This window comes from Protomyctophum bolini (assembly GCF_963924005.1).
Source record: "Protomyctophum bolini genome assembly, chromosome: 11".
Classification (NCBI taxonomy): domain Eukaryota; kingdom Metazoa; phylum Chordata; class Actinopteri; order Myctophiformes; family Myctophidae; genus Protomyctophum; species Protomyctophum bolini.
In genome coordinates this window covers 44,593,701-44,611,214 of record NC_137872.1, presented here as the reverse complement: position 1 = coordinate 44,611,214, position 17,514 = coordinate 44,593,701, and the positions used below count along the sequence as shown (strand labels likewise).

General features: G+C 43.1%; 1 protein-coding gene across 1 annotated transcript; it reads left to right on the top strand.

Moving 5' to 3' along the window:
- Nucleotides 1-5,554: 5,554 nt before the first annotated feature.
- Nucleotides 5,555-12,171, top strand: LOC308323526 (extracellular calcium-sensing receptor-like; the record flags this gene model as incomplete). Its single annotated transcript, XM_080775255.1, has 6 exons — nt 5,555-5,664; nt 6,256-6,550; nt 9,138-9,332; nt 10,724-10,951; nt 11,043-11,166; nt 11,261-12,171. The coding sequence occupies 6 exons, from the start codon at nt 5,555-5,557 to the stop codon at nt 12,169-12,171; spliced, it is 1,863 nt and encodes a 620-aa protein (XP_080631381.1).
- Between the last annotated feature and the right edge of the window lie 5,343 nt (nt 12,172-17,514).

Genomic DNA, 17,514 nt, shown 5'->3' with positions numbered 1-17,514 from the left:
CTTCGAGCAAGAGAAGATGGTGGACCTCTGTAAGCCACAAAAACCTCCACCGGACCGTGAGACGTCCTCCTGCATTTCCTTTACCTTCATCCAGGAAGGAATCCAAGAGGACTTCTACCAGTGTGTGTACGTGGAGGAAGTGGCGCGACGCCTTGAGCTGTCTCCTGAGATGGTGGACTTTGTGTTCCAGTACTGGAAGCTGAAACGGACGGCCAACTTCAACCGGCCGCTGCTCGCGCCCAAGACGAGTTGCGAGGAGAATAACCTCAACCGGCCGCTCCTCCAGCCGAAGACGAGTGACGAGGAAAATGACCTCAACCGGCCGCTGCTCGCGCCCAAGACGAGGGCAGGGGAGAACGATGGGAGCCTCTGGCACTTCAACCAGCTACGCTACGGCCTGGAGAGGCTGCGCACCCTGACCTGCATGGTGACACGCAGGGAGAGGACGAAGCGTTGGCTGTGGGGCGTTCAGGAGCAGATCTACCAGCGCCAGGTCAGACTGCTGGACCAGCGGCTGCTCGCCGGCGTCGAGGCCTCCTCCGAGTCCTCGGCCGACGCTTTGGAAAAGGTCTTCTCAGACCCGGGATGGTCGCCGTCAGACGCTGCAGCCGGCTTCCCGCCTGGCCCGAAGGCGGAACGGACGTCTTTGAACAACGAGAAGAGGAAAGGCCTCCATGGAAAGCGTTTCTCCAACTCTCCGCACCTTCTAAATCTAAAGGACAGCAGCGGCGAACCGCTCAACGCGGAGGATGGCGAGGGAGCGCCCGTGGTATGTCACGAGATGCAGTCCGACTTTCCGAGGTAGAGAGGCCTCCCTGATGGACCTTTTCAACCAGTATTCCTGAATAATAACAATATAAGAACTAAGCTATGATGACTGAAACTACTAAATATATTGGCAATTTCAATTTCAACAAATAAAAACTAAACTAACATTTTCAAGAGGGGCTAGTGGAGGAGATAATTCAAATAAAAGTAATTTTCTGTTTGTTTGAACGGTGAAAATAGCCAATCTACAAACTCACAGCGCATCACAACACGTTGCAGCATGCCACATTGTGAGCTTGTAGATCACCAATTTTCAGCATGGGATCTGGTCACCCTAAGCAGCCCAGGCTGGAAGAGAGAGGACAAGAGGAGAGGAAAGGTGAGATAACTCATGTCCGTCAAGGAGACACTTCTCTACATGACCTATGTCCTGCCCAGTTTAAAAAACAAACAACTGACGATGAATAGAAGTACTGCCTACTCAAGAATAAGTGGTTCAAACATAACCATAAATACCCACAAACAAAGTTCGGTGAGAGGCAGCAATTATACGCTATAATAGGAATTGGATGGAGAAATATCAGTGGCTTAGATATTCAGTTTCAGAAGATTCCGCCTACTGTTCTATCTGCGTATTCAGCCAAAAAACAACAAACACCATTTTCATAAACCAATTTTTCGAGACTGGAAAAATGCTGTAGGGGAGAAGCGTGGAATCATGAGCTTATTTGCCATTATTTTAAAACAAATAGCCGATCTACAAGCTAACAACGTGTCGATGTTCGACCGTTCGCCCCATCGACTTTGATTGAATTTAACCGGTTTGACCGAACCGTTCGCCCCACCGACTTTTGACACACGTGTTCCACTCCACCACAGGGAGTGGTGGTGGTATGTGGCCACAAAAGGAACAGACAGATGGGTGGAACGGGTACTCTGACACGGGTACAACGGGTATTGCATAGCCGGGTGGGGCATGGATCTCCAACTTCCATTTAATTTAATTTTCTCGTGTCGTATGAAAGCAGGGAATCATAGCTTCAAATTGACATATTGGTTGTTCAGTTTGACCCACCAGTTTTGGAGATATGGCTTATAGAGTAATGTCTTGCAGAGAAACAGCGAGTTGAGAAAACAGGCTTGAAAGGTTCACTTCTGTGGACTCTAACATTACATTACACCTAGCTACATATTTATTAAGCGATTTCAGCTCTGACATTTATTTCAGACATGCTCTAGTATGTGAAGACTGCCTGTGCTATTAACTCATTTTGGATTAAAACATAAATACATGAGTTTTTCTCCTCTCCTGAACTTGCCGTCATGACTGTCTCTGTATCAAAAAGAGTCACATAGTAGGCTATACTGTTTACGCTGCAAAAAATGGTTTGTTCATTTAGTCTGTGTTTGTGGCGCTGCCTGTTAGATTAGTATGACACTGGGCTAAGGGACTGTCATTTGGCCATGTGGGAGCGGAGCTGGGGAGATGAAGATGCCATAGGCCTCACGCTTGTTTTTCCCTCACACCTGCAGCCACTTTAACTATAACAACAACCCTAACCCTCCACTCTGCCATGGTTTACAGCTCAGCTCCCAATGGAACGGCTCTGTGTTGCATCATGCCACTTAACACATTTTGGGCGGGAACCCCTTTTGGTGTTTTAACTTATGTTATGCTTTAGCTATTGGAAAATAATCCTGCACACTGTCTTCACTTGAGTTTAGATTTTATTGAGCAACGTTTCTCAATAAAAAATAACCTCAAGTGAAGACAGTGTGCGGGATTCTTTTCCTCTACTTATCAGTTCCAGTTATCCGACGCACCTGTCCATTGTAGGTGTGCAGAAGGACTTTTTTCTTATGCTTTAGCTATTGAAAAATAGCAGATCTACAAGCTCATAGTGCGGCACTCTGTATTAGCTTATAGATCTGCTATTTTTGAAAAATCGTGAAAATGTGCCTGAAATCTTTTAATATATATTCTTTCAGAGTTTCAGTTTTTAACTCAAATCTTTGCTTCTGGGGTGTCCCTGGAACAACATATTTTGAGAACTACTGATATATAAACATGAGGTTTTTCAGAAAAAAATACATTTAAAAAAGTTGTCAGGCCTAAATGGGTTAAGACAGTACTTTTTCAGATGGTGGTCCATGGCCAAATATATCAATTTGGGGATCCCAACCTGTACATATTTTTGTTATTTATTTTACCTTTTATGATGATTTGAATTTTGTTGTTATTTTTCATGTCATGATTATGAATTGAATACCCAGGACCTGAATGGAAACAAGGCCGCGAGGACCTTTTTCGGTGTGTGTTTGACTGTACCCTGTACTGATTACATTTCTGTTTGACTGTACCCCGTATTGATTTAATTTCTGTTTGACTGTGCCCTGTAGTGATTACATTTCTGTTTGACTGTACCCTGTACTGATTACATTTCTTGCAATTGGGATTCTTGCATATTTAATTTGCTGCGGTTTGCCTTCACACTGTCATCCGCAGCAATTGGAAACGCAACAGGGGGGACCTTTATCAATGTGTTCCATTCATAAACTAGCCTACAACGTGAAATCTATGGTGATAAAATTATACTCATAACGTGCATGTGTCGTGCCGTCTGGGACTGGACCCCCCCTTCTCTCTCGCTCTCTCACTATACGCACGCAGCCACGCACTGTTTTTTTGGGCATGGAGGCACAGCGCTGAGCGCACTGATATAACAGACAGCAGCGCAAAATGTTTACAAGTTTATCGAGATGAAAGTCCCTACTGAAAGTCCCTACAGTCCCCACACAGTGACAGCACTCCATGTTTACGGCACACACACACAGACAGACAGACAGACAGACAGAATATTCTGTAGGCTATAATACTATTACACTGCAGTGTTTATGTGTTTTCTTAAGCAATTGATTAATGTACTCGTCCTCATTTCGATCAGGGCTTCAGTCTCCTCATTCGACCACGTCTGTAACGGGACATCTTTGCGCTGCGTAAAATATGCCTTCTCCGTCTCCAACTGTGTTCAGCTCCTCACCCGCCACATTGTTTGCTTAATTTCCTTTATTTACTGCGGATTGCATTCACACCTGCACCGAATCGTAATCAATTGCGATTGGAAGCGAAGCGAAACCCCCGTTTTTCCTCGGAGTAGAATTCTTTGATACGCATTAGGATTCGAATGAGCCTTCACACCTGCCAAACGAAGTGCACTTTCTGAAAATGCACAGCAGGATTCGTTTTAATCGCAGCAAAGCTCGGTGTGAATGTGACCTAAGTGTCATGCTTCAGAAGAAGCCCAGCCCCTATGGACTTACAGGACACTTTAACAGTTTACAATTTACAATTTACCGACATGACAGTTCGCAAACAATGATCAAGTGAATAAAAAACTAACTAATACCCCCAAAATTCTTAGATGGCAGATTACATAATATACAACATATACACCATTGGGCCAATGGCGTATTCTAAACTACTCCGAAACGGTGTCCAAAATTACGGTGTATCAATCAAACTCTTCATATTTAATATTGCAATCCTATCCAATCCACTTTATTTATAGCCTATAGAAGTTGGTCTCAATGTTTTTGGCTGGGGACCCCCGTAAATGCTTTGGCCATGTCTCGCGACCCCTGCTTGTTTGTTTGTTTACTTTAAGGTATTTCACAACATGCAATGGATACAGTTGCCAATTTTACATCATCAATTGTTAAGTCTGGTGAGATAGTGTCATTGACACGCTATAGAACAGGGGTGGGCAACTTTTACGATGGAGAGGGCCACTATAGTTCCACACCCACTCCAGAGGGCCTCTATAGTTCCACACTCACTCCAGAGGGCAGCTATAGTTCCACACTCACTCCAGAGGGCAGCTATAGTTCCACACTCACTCCAGAGGGCCGCTATAGTTCCACACTCACTCCAGAGGGCCACTATCGTTCCACACTCACTCCAGAGGGCCACTATAGTTCCACACTCACTCCAGAGGGCCAATATAGTTCCACACTCACTCCAGAGGGCCACTTTAGTTCCACACTCACTCCAGAGGGCCACTATAGTTCCACACTCACTCCAGAGGGCAGCTATAGTTCCACACTCACTCCAGAGGGCCACGTTGCATATTACTGTCGTAGCAAAAATAGCTGTTTTTAGTGTTTTGCTATATTTGAATTGAAATCCTGTAAAATAACCTTTTTATTTAATTTCTAATGAATTTCGTTATAGTTATGTTAACTTTATGAACTAAATCCAAACACATTGGACATACAAAAGCGGATCATGTTGGCATGTTTGGAATTGTAACAGCTGAAATCATTAATATATCAGTATTCTGATATTAACCTAAGGGCCGCATTAAGTGAAGGTGGCCCCCACATTTCCCATACATTGCCCATGTATGGTAGGCTATAGGCTATAGTATAGAACAACCACCATTGTTTTGTTACTATGAATATCTATCTTTTTGTTTGTTTCTATTATGTTTATTACACGCCCTGCCTCTTACAGCCTCTGCCCAGGTGGGTGCTGTTAAAGATTACGTAATGCCATAAGGTGACACAGGGGATGTCACAGCACTGTGTATAAAATGTAGCAACCGGACAGTGGATTTAGAAAGGGAGGAGGGACGTTCGACCGAGCAGGACAGTCATGAGGTCTTCTCTAGACACACACCTGCTTTCATGCATGCACTTGAGCTTGATATTGTTCACTTCGTTCTCTGCTTTGTCTTCCTCCCCGTCCTCCTCTTGTGAGTTACAGGCAGAGTTCAATCTCAGCAGAATGCACAAAGCTGGCGACTTTGTTCTGGGTGGTTTGTTTCTGGTCCATTTCTCCTCTGTGTTCCCCGAGCTGTCTTTCATCTCCGAGCAACAGGAGCCCACTTGCTATGGGTGAGTATCAACAGCAGGCAAGACGATTATAGGTCAGGGCTTCTCAAACTGGGTGGCGTGGCACCCATAGGGGTGCCTTGGCCCTTGACACAAGTCCAGGGTTGCCTCAGAATACTTTGATAATATTTGGAATTCACCCATGTTACTTTTTTAACCACTATTATCCTAGTCAAACGGACTAAACCGTGCTTGGTGTACTTTACTCTACAGGCTGGGAAAATAACCCACCAAAACAAGCAGATCTACAAGCTCAGCTAGCTGTGAAGCCTGTTTTTGGTGAATGTTAGAAATGCTGACCTAATGGGAACAGATATTCTCTCAATACATGTATTACATTGTGCATTTCTACAACAATACATGTATTACATTGTGCATTTCTACAACAATAAATGTATTACATTGTGCATTTCTACAACAATACATGTATTACATTGTGCATTTCTACAACAATAAATGTATTACATTGTGCATTTCCACAACAATAAATGTGTTACATTGTGCATTTCTACAACAGTATGTATTACATTACATTGTGCATTTCTACAACAATACATGTATATTCGAGGTCACAGTGATATTTGTGTGTGTTAGATTTGACGTTCGAGGTTTCCGGTGTGCCCAGACCATGGTGTTTGCCATCAGTGAGATCAACAGCAGCCCCAGCCTGCTGCCCGGCGTGACTCTGGGGTACAGTATCTATGACAACTGCCTCACGCTCGGAGTTGCATTCCGTGCAGCGTTGTCATTGGTCAGCGAGAGGGAGAAGAGGTTTCAGTTGGACAAGAGCTGCGTTGGCTCTCCTCCAGTGCTCGGCATTGTGGGCGACGCTACATCAGAGAACTCTATTGCCATCTCTAGAATATTAGGTTTGTATCGAATGCCCTTGGTAAGTTTCCCATACCTGAATCCCCTTCTAGCACAACCTATTTTATGTATAATGCGTTTATTTGTTTTGTTGTTTTCTACAGCAGGGGTTGGCGCAACCCTTTAGACATTGAGTGCCATGTTTTTATTTTCTTGATAGTCAGAAAAATAAATTTTTTCACATCAGGATGTATGATTATTAGACTCAATAACCCACTATCTCCCAGAGTCTCTCCCTGGTCAGAGCTCAATGAATGTGAGTTTGAATAATTTTCGCTCCTATGCCACCAAAATGTGGAACGCCCTACCAACAGTCATTAAGACATGCAAATCCCTTGACTCCTTTAAAATCGCTTTCAAACGGCACCTACGGATGGCTGCAATTCTGTTAACAGGCCGACAATAGGCCTCAATGAAGTTGCATGGGATCAGGTCAAAAGGGGCGGGCGGCAAGACGCCAGAGATGAAGGAAGGCGCGAAAATCAATTTACACCGGAATTTGGCAGCAGGTAGTGTCCTCAGGCGAGTCGCTGGGAACTCTTGCTGTTTTTCCTGTTGAGGAGGTGCTACCCCGCTCTAGATGAGAGCCGTGTTGTGCCCTCTCAGAACACCTGAACAGTACATTTCCTGGGCCCTATCGGCGAGCTGCGGTAGGGGCCTAAGATCTGACTGCATCAGAGCATAATGGATTTCTCATTATAACCGACAAGGGGTGTGATCATCGGAACTTGAACCTATAGCAGGGAGAGATTTGTTGCGGTGATACACTCAACTGGTCGACAAATTCGAAACTGGCCCCCGGAAAATCTGAATTTGCATACCGATGTGATCATGAGACTGGACTTAATTTCCGACTAAACTGTTTTGAATATTTAATTTAAAAGAAAAAATGATCCTCTCCACACAATGTGCCAATGTGCCAGTGATCACCCTACGCTGTGACAATGTTGGCACCAGTGCCTAAGGTTGCTGTAAAGCCTTGCACACACCGTCTGCGAACGCCGCGCGTCAAAACAGCCGCCTCCGTTATTTTCAATTAACCCACACCGGCGGCGTCCGACGCTCCGATATGCCACTGTTCTATTTTCCAGGCGTTGCCGCGTCGCTGCGCACCCGGTGTGTGTTGGGCTTTATACAGTACGATAGATCATGTAATCTGAACCCACCCTGCACTTGGAAAGAGTTGAGGCGTTCCACAGATAAATTTGTAGATTGGCTATTTTCATAATTTCTCCTCTTTCTTATAATATTTGAAAATTTGGCCAAAATGGCCAATGTTTGACATTTCTTATAGTATAGTGTATAGGTGTATTCAGTCTACATTGTCATTATGAGCTAGGGGTGCATGCGTGTTTGTGTTAACCCATTTTGGGGCAGGAACCACTTTTGGTGTTTTAAACATTATGTTATAATTTAGCTATTGAAAAATAGGTCTGCTATTTTATTTATTTTTCGTGAAAATGTGGCACAAATCTTATATATTCTTATATATATTCTTTCTTTCGGTGGCCAATTACATATCATTTTTGGGCTCCTTGACATGAAATATTGAGCACCACGGATACAGAAACATTTCAGAAAACTGTCAGAATTTTGAATACATTTTTTAAATTTCGACGTCAGGCCTATATGTGTTAAAAGAGCACATTGTAAGTCAGAATCCCATTTCAGAAATCAATCGGAACACAAAGGCTACCAGTGCTTCTTTGAAACAAAATATGACACTGAATTCTTTCTTCCTCCTCCCAGGCTCACATGTTCTGCTTGCAGGGGACATTTATAAAAAATAAAATAAAAATAACCCATTAAAGGAGAATTTGTGGGTAGCCCTTTTCTTACCTTAAAATGACAATAATGTTTTAATGTATTCTGCCTTTTTCAGATAAGTTACTGGGCCACTTGCTCCTGTCTGAGTGACCGGAATCACTTCCCATCCTTCTTTAGAACAATCCCAAGTAATGTCTTCCAGGTAAACTGCTGCACACAACAATGCTGTTGGTATCACGTATAGTTCATGATCCACACACTTGACAAATGTCTCCATCTAGTGAGTGTAACTGATATTGCACATCACCTCTCGAGCTGGTCTTTATTGACAGTATCAAGGGAGAGTCGACATTTAGACATATGCAAATTAGATTAATGGATTTACTTGAACAGTGGTGGAAGAAGTATTATGATGATGATGATGACGATGCTTATTATTATTATTATTAATATTATTACGATGTATAACAGGCACGCACGCACGCTTTTTCACAAATAGCAGAGCTATAAGCTCATGATGCAATGTGTTGTGAGCTGTCAGCTAGTCGATATTCTATGTTGTTAATTGAATACCTGTAGTCGCAATTGTTGTGTTTAATGCACGTTTGGTAATAATAATCCAGTGGAGTAAAAAGTACAATATTTGTCTCTGTAGAATAGATTATTGAAAATAATAATAATTGAAGTAGCCTACTTCAAAACTGAACTTAACAGCATTTGTATAAATGTACTTACTTTCCACCAATGTATAGGTGAATAGCCTTTGTATAAATGTACTTACTTTCCACCAATGTATAGGTGAATAGCCTAAGTGATTATCCCTACATTCTTTGTTCATTCAGATGGAAGCTATGCTCCAGATCATGAGGCGGTTTGAGTGGACTTGGGTTGGAGTGGTGTTTATTGATGACGACTATGGCCGCGACGCTGCCCATATCATCCATGCTGAGCTGGCCCACTCTGGTCTGGGTTGTCTGGCTTATTTGGAGGCTCTGCCTTGGGACCACGACCCAGCTGAACTGCAGAGGATTGTCACTGTGATAAAGACGTCCTCAGCTCGAGTGGTCATTGCATATGCATATGGGAGCTATATAGTTGATCTGATGGAGGAGGTTTGTGATACGCGTAGCGATTGATAACTATAAGGCATCAGAAAGTCCATATATTGAACTGAACACATCCCTCCATAACATATACTGTATGAGCATAAGTTGGAAACTAGTACAATTAAAGGGATATTTTACTTTCAAAACTTTTGGTCATGTAACTTCAACTCAGTGTGAACACCCCAGACAGTTTTTAGCTGCCCAGCCCCCTTCCTATACAAACCCATTATAACGTCAAACTCCATTTTAACCGTGAGGGGGCCTTTTTTTTTCATTTCATGTTTTCCTTTATTTTTTTATAATTATTTTGAAAAATAACCTACTCCGGCACCACTATAAAAATAGTGGTGCCGGAGTAAATAGTGGTGCCCCCCTCTCCCAGGGATGCATTGGCTTGTCCCACGTACTGGTTTCCAACATGTAATCTAATACAAATAATAATAATCTACAGGTGGTAAAGCAGAATGTGACAGGTCTGCAATGGATTGCCGGTTTGGGCTGGATCAGAGAGCCAAACCTCTACTCTCCGCGCTACATGCCGTACCTGAGAGGCACCCTGGGTGGTGTCATTCGTCGAGGAGAGATTCCAGGTCTCAAGGACTTCTTGTCAAAAGTTCATCCTGACAATGATCCTAACAGCAGCCATCAAAATACCATAGTCTGTCTTTTTTTTGAATTTTGTATTCTTGCTGCAATTTCAAAGTTGTGAAATGAATATACAAAGTGATTAATATTGATTAAAGGTAACTTATCTGATTTAATTTTTTAGGTGAGGCAGTTTTGGGAGCACACATTTCAGTGTAAATTTGCACCCCTTCCACCAGAGTGGGTGGATGCTGGTGGAAGGGTGTGTACTGGACAAGAGGACCTAGGAACGGCAGAAACTACATTTTTGGATGTGTCTGAAGTCAGGATAGAGTATTGTGTGTACAAGGCAGTGTATGCTCTGGCCCACGCCCTCCATGACATGTTGCAGTGTGTGCCAGGAAGAGGGCCTTTCCCTGGGCACAGCTGTGCCACTGTGCAGACAATAAAGCCATGGCAGGTAAAACATGAAAAACTTAACTAGTAGGATTAACATAGTTTTGTTCAGATGCATGCTGCAGGACACTGTTTCATTTAGGAGAAAGTCAATGCCCGACTTATAACGGACAAATGATTTAAGGCCCCCGGCTTTCATAGACTAGGACGAGGTCATTGTCACTGCGGTTTGCCAGTACCCAGGCAAATACAACAGTCCATCTCAGTGCAACTACTGTGTATATTGTATGGAGTAGTACTGATCTTCAGTAGTCTCTCAATAATGTTACTCACATTTCTAGCTCATGTATTACCTGGAAGAGGTCAACTTCACAACATCATTTGGCGACCGTGTGTCATTTGATGAGAATGGTGACGCTTTACCAATATTTGACGTCATGAACTGGGTGTGGCTCAATGACGGCAATGTAAAGGTTCAGAATGTAGGCGTGGTCAAGAAGTCAGCCTCCGCTGGTGTAGAACTCATCCTCGATGAAGACACAATCTTCTGGAGCTTCGAATCTACAAAGGTCTCTTTGGCTTCATAAAATGGCTAGTGTGTCAAGCTCATGATGTCAATGTCATTTAGGTTGGACTGAGATTGGTTAATTTCCTCTGCAGCCTCTTCGGTCAGTGTGCAGCGAGAGCTGTTCCCCTGGAACCCGTGTGGCCAGAAGGAAAGGAGAACCTGTCTGCTGCTTTGACTGCATTGCTTGCTCTGAGGGAGAGTTCAGCAATGAGACTGGTAGGTTTACATTATGTAGCTATAGGTACAGTAAGTGATCTTTAGAATGATACTGTATAGTTGTCTCTTCCTTTAATCTTGCCCTCGATGGTAGACTCTACAGAGTGCACTAGTTGTCCAGAGGACTTCTGGTCCAGTAGCCAGCGTGACAGCTGTGTCCCTAAGAGCCTGGAATTCCTGTCCTACCACGAGGCCGTGGGAATCTCCTTAACAACCATCTCATTACTAGGCACACTTGTCTGTGCCGTTGTCCTGGGAATCTTCGTGTATCATCGAGACACGCCCATGGTACGCGCCAACAATTCAGAACTCAGCTTCCAACTTTTGATGTCACTCAAATTATGTTTCCTGTGTTCACTTCTGTTCATTGGCCGCCCGAGCCGCTGGACTTGTCAGCTGAGGCATGCAATATTCGGGATCAGCTTTGTGCTGTGTGTCTCGTGTATCCTGGTAAAGACTGTGGTGGTGCTGGCTGTGTTCAAGGCCTCCACGCCTGGTGGTGCAGACGTCATGAAGTTTTTTGGTGCTATGCAGCAGAGAGGAACAGTTCTGGCTCTTACTTCAATACAGGCAATAATCTGCATAGTCTGGCTTGTGTCTGCCTCACCAGCTCCTCATAAAAACACACAGTACCTCAGTGATAAGATAGTCTATGAGTGTGATGTGGGATCAACAGTTGGTTTTGCAGTGTTACTAGGTTATATTGGTTTACTAGCACTCCTCAGCTTCGTCCTAGCATTCATGGCAAGGAATCTTCCAGACAACTTCAATGAAGCCAAGTTAATCACTTTTAGCATGTTGATCTTCTGTGCCGTGTGGATAGCCTTCATACCAGCATATATCAGCTCTCCAGGCAAATATGCAGATGTAGTGGAGGTGTTTGCTATTCTAGCATCTAGTTTTGGTCTTTTGCTGCCGCTGTTTGGACCAAAGTGTTTAATGCTTTTAAAACCTGAGAGAAACACTAAGAAGTCCATCATGGGTCGAGGTGCCACCAATACGTAGAAGCAGAAATGCAATGATAATACATGTTATGGGTATTGTATAGCAATAATATACTGTTGGTATATTCATTGATAATCTTTAGCAAGTAGTAATCCGGTCAGAGTTGCAAACATCTATAGCCATCACAAAGAAAAGTTGGCATTAACGTGCTTACCCTCTTAAAATGCAGTTTGACCATAGGTCTAAAGCATATTGTGCTCGCCATAGTGTTTACTTTGCAAACCAGCAGGTTGACTGAGGTTGGATGTGTGCAGCGGAGATTCCATTGGACATGACATTTCATGCATGTTTTTTAATTTTTTATAATTTTTATCCCACAATTTTGTAACCCATTTTTCACCCCTGTGTCAATTATATAATGTGATCGTGGGCTCTACACACCCTCCGCCAACCTAGTCCCCATATATGGGGCACATGGGGAAAGCAACGGACTTGAACTCATGCTTCCTTCATGCCTGAGTGTCCAAGTTGCTCCTTTACACCTGACTGGGGGGAGTTTCCCTGGTTGGACGTAGCACGTGGAAGGGACACGTTATTCCAACCAGTTCCTTTCCCCTCCATCAGGCTTGAGTCTTGAGTCGGGTCTGACATCTTTAAGGACATGTCTGAAATATAGAGCCTAGAAGTCTTTGTGTGTGCGACTCAAACTCGAGTCCCCATATGTGCCTTGAACCCAATAATTGACACATTGAAACATTACTTTTAAAATGAGAGGCTTCATTTATTTATTATCTTAAAACCTTGTCACCTCTGGGTCTCATTATTGACTTTGACCCTTTGTTTGAATTCTGTCTTTGTTCTTTCTTCTTGTCACTGCACCTTTGATTAAATAGACTAGGCCTATCTTCTGCTGTGTATTTGGAATTGTATATATTTTAATATTTTTTTCTTTTTGTGGTTCTGTTTTTCTTTTTTGTGATTTACGTGATTAGGCCATTTAAACATGCAGGCCAGCCACATGCATTTGACAATATTATGTTAGGGTTGTGCATTTCTTAGACCCAAAAGCAGACAGGATTTCAAGCTTGGTTATTTATTCACTCTTAATTCAACAAAAAAATAAAAAAATAAAATCAGGCTTGGAAGGGCTGTAGAAGGCGTGAAGAAGACGGTCGGCAACTGACAAACTGGCAAGGGCTGGAGTGAAGAGCCCAGGGTTTTTATCAGCTGGGCTTGATGAAGGGATACGAAAAGAATACCAGCACTCACGTTGTATCCTAGAAGGATTTATGTTTTATTTTGTTCCCCCCAGAAGGAAACAACAACAGTGTGGACGTTTTGGCCCATGGGCCTTCCTCAGCGTGAATCTAGATAACACTGCGTAGGTGTCACTTATAAAGAGGACCTGGGTGCCGTGCCAAGCAGATGGCGGTCCGGGTGCACCACAAATTATCTCTGTTTTCCTCATTATTTTCTGTTACATAGTTTTTTCAACAGGAAGCTTGGTATTATTTAAGACAAGAAACAGTAAACAAAAAGGAACACAAACATAAAAGTATCAATATAGGTTGTATATTAAGTATGTAAGATCCATCTAGGATCTAAACACTATAGACAAAACCTGACCTGTGCAGGTCTCTAGGACCCATCTATTTTTAACATTCTAGGAAATAAATAATAGAACAAATTAAAACACATCAAAGTAATAACTGCTCAATAAACCCTTCCGGGTGTTCAATTTGTAAAGTCTATAAGCGCAGTTAATTTGTCACGATCCCCATCTCTTTTTAAGTGCTGAACAGCCTCAAAGCCCTGGAACCTAACAACTGAAATCAGTCATTTACCAGTACAGTATGATATTAACCTGCGGGCCACATTAAGTGATGGTGGGGGCCCATGTAAGTAAGTAAGTAAGTACATTTTATTTATAAAGCACTTATCAAAACAACAGTTACAAAGTGCTGTACATCAAGGTGACTTCTTAAAAATGTCAACAGACTCTGCATTCTTTATAAAAAGGGGGAGGGCATTCCACAGTGTGGGAGCAGCTACGGCAAAAGCCCGGTCGCCCTTGGTTACCCGTTTAAGGCCTATTCATAGTCTGGATTTTCGGTGGTAAGGTGACCACCGCTCCGGTGGTGAGCTGACCACCGGAGCTGAAATAATGTTGAGCGGTGGTGAGTAAAAACAGAGAGAAGGGCTGCAGTGGTGGCGGTGGTTTGCTCTTCACCGCGGCTCGTGACGTCATGTTGTAGTTCGGTTCGGTGGTCACCCCACCACCGTAAATCCAGACTATGTATGAGCCTTAAGTCGCCGGAATTTTCAGTAGGCCCTCGTCTGAGGACCGGAGTGATCTTGTATTTTGTTTTGGAAGCAGAAGGTCTGAGATGTAGGGTGGGGCCAGCCCATGTAACGCCTTATAAGTGGTTAAAATTATTTTTAAGTTGATTCTGTATTTGAAGTGAAGCGAGCACCGGTGTGATATGTGATCTGCGATTGGTGTTTGTAAGAATCCTGGCGGCTGTGTTCTGAATTAATTGTAGTTGTCCGTTACAGTAGTCGAGTCGGGAAGAGATGAAAGCATGAATTATTTTCACTTGAGTGGAGAGGAGTGGTTATATTTTAGAGATGTTACGTAGGTGGAAAAAACAGGACTGGGTGATCTTCTTTAGATGAAACTTGAAATTAATGTGGCTATCAAAGAAGACACCCAAGTTTCTAGCAGAGTCTTTAATATTAGAAGCCAAAGTGCCCAGGGATAGCCGAATGGCATTAGCGATGCTTTCGGGGCCGATAATGAGGATCTCTGTTTTTTAAGCTGCAAAAAAGATTGAGCCATCCAATTGTTAATAGCTGTTAAACAGTCATGCAATACAGTGAGTTTGCTAATATCTGTGTGCTTGAAGGAAATATATAGCTGAGTGTCATCGGCATAACAATGGTATGAGACACCATCAAAGGTATTTATGAGCGCACCAAGGGGTAACATATAAATTGAAAATAGGATAGGACCTAAGATGGACCACTGGGGGACCCCACATGTCAAAGGAGCAGAGGAGGAGACAAAGCTGTCGACAGCAACACCAACGCTTCTCCCTGACAAGTAAGAGGAGAACCACTTCAGGGCCAGTTCACCTAACCCCACCCACTGTTGGAGCTGGTTTAGGAGTATGGCGTTGTGACAAACGCACATTATTAATGTCATTCTGCTTTACTTTCTGTGCATGTTTATTATATACGTGTGATATGTAACTGAGCTTTGTGAGAGTCTTATTCTTTCTTATTTGTATATGAAAGGTAAAGGGTTTGGTACTAGTGTGATTGATGGGTGTCCGTGGCTGATTGATGCCACCACCCAAATTTACTAAAGGAGGAAGTGACACACGGGAGGGATCTCCCAAACAAACAGTGTGTAGGCTGCACGGAGGAGAAGGGGAGCGCCAGATAGCGTTTGAACAGTTCTCAAAGTTCGAACACAGTTATCTGCAGCCCACAATAATTGGAGAACAGTCGTGCCCGTCGGGACAAGCATCGCGCTTTGTGTTACCGTCGGCGATCGGCGTTGGATCGGGATTATACATGCCAGCGGTTGGAGGCGAACAGAGCTGCTGCGACCGGTGAGCCCGTTCCAAAGTGTTCTTGGAGGATTGTCAATACTAAGGGGTACCCCACGCGTTTCGTGCATTGCAGTGAATTGAACTTCAATAACTTTAGACTCTCGTGTGCACGCGCCTCGTTGGAAGAGGGGGACGGATGCGGTCTTTATTATTTGTTTGATCCAAAGCGCAGTTGCGTTCCGCTGACTTTGGGACTGGTTTGTGGCGGGAGGGGGGATTTGGATGTAATCATTGACTGTTGGTTTGAGTTTGTTTTCTTTGTTGTTTATATCATTAAAGGGAAAGAGACAGGGAGAGACGTCATCGTGTAGTGTACTGTTTGACTTTGATTACAACTTCCCATAAAGTGTCTAAAGTAAACCTCACGATCCTGCTTATTTATTCCGTAGTTAATAATTTGCCTTGCTGTGAAGAGGGCGATTGTTACAGCGTGATCGATCGTGTCGAATGCTGCACTAAGATCCAGCAGTAGTATAACCTATGTATAACCTATCTAGATCATTGTTCTGTATACACTGAAGAAGGCAGTATATACCTGTCGTTGGTTTATTCTGTGTCCTCAACAGTGTTGGGCAGTAACGAGTTACTCGTTACATATTACTGTAATATTATTACTTTTTTCAGTAACGAGTGATGACTCTGCCAAAATAGCAATATTATAACTATTTACTTCGTTAAAACATGCTCCGTTACTCGTTACAATTTTTTTTTGCGTTGCATGCGAAAATGGAACAGATCTACAAGCTATCAACAGATAACAACAGAGATGCGCAGGAGCTTGTAGATCTAATCCACCTCAGCCTGCGCAGTGCGCACATTTATGACGTAGCGTTATGACGTAGCGGAATGCGACCGCCAGCGTCCACACCACACACGCGCGTTCAAAGAAAACAAAGCAACAACACAGAAAGTTCAGAGAGAATGGCGGAGGAACGCCCATAGTCGTCTGATATAATAGAAGAATCAATTAAAAGGGCGACCGGGCTTTTGCCGTAGCTGCTCCCACACTGTGGAATGCCCTCCCCCTTTTTATAAAGAATGCAGAGTCTGTTGACATTTTTAAGAAGTCACTGAAAACATATTTATTTCGTTTGTATTTTGATCTGTGATTTGTCGCTTTGAATTGATTTTTTTTTTACCTTGTTGTACAGCACTTTGTAACTGTTGTTTTGATAAGTGCTTTATAAATAAAATGTACTTACTTACTTACTTACTTACATGGGCCCCCACCATCACTTAATTTTGCCCGCAGGTTAATATCATACTGTACTGGTAAATGACTGATTTCAGTTGTTAGGTTCCAGGGCTTTGAGGCTGTTCAGCACTTAAAAAGAGATGGGGATCGTGACAAATTAACTGCGCTTATAGACTTTACAAATTGAACACCCGGAAGGGTTTATTGAGCAGTTATTACTTTGATGTGTTTTAATTTGTTCTATTATTTATTTCCTAGAATGTTAAAAATAGATGGGTCCTAGAGACCTGCACAGGTCAGGTTTTGTCTATAGTGTTTAGATCCTAGATGGATCTTACATACTTAATATACAACCTATATTGATACTTTTATGTTTGTGTTCCTTTTTGTTTACTGTTTCTTAAATAATACCAAGCTTCCTTAAAATAACTATGTAACAGAAAATAATGAGGTAAACAGAGATAATTTGTGGTGCACCCGGACCGCCATCTGCTTGGCACGGCACCCAGGTCCTCTTTATAAGTGACACCTATGCAGTGTTATCTAGATTCACGCTGAGGAAGGCCCATGGGCCAAAACGTCCACACTGTT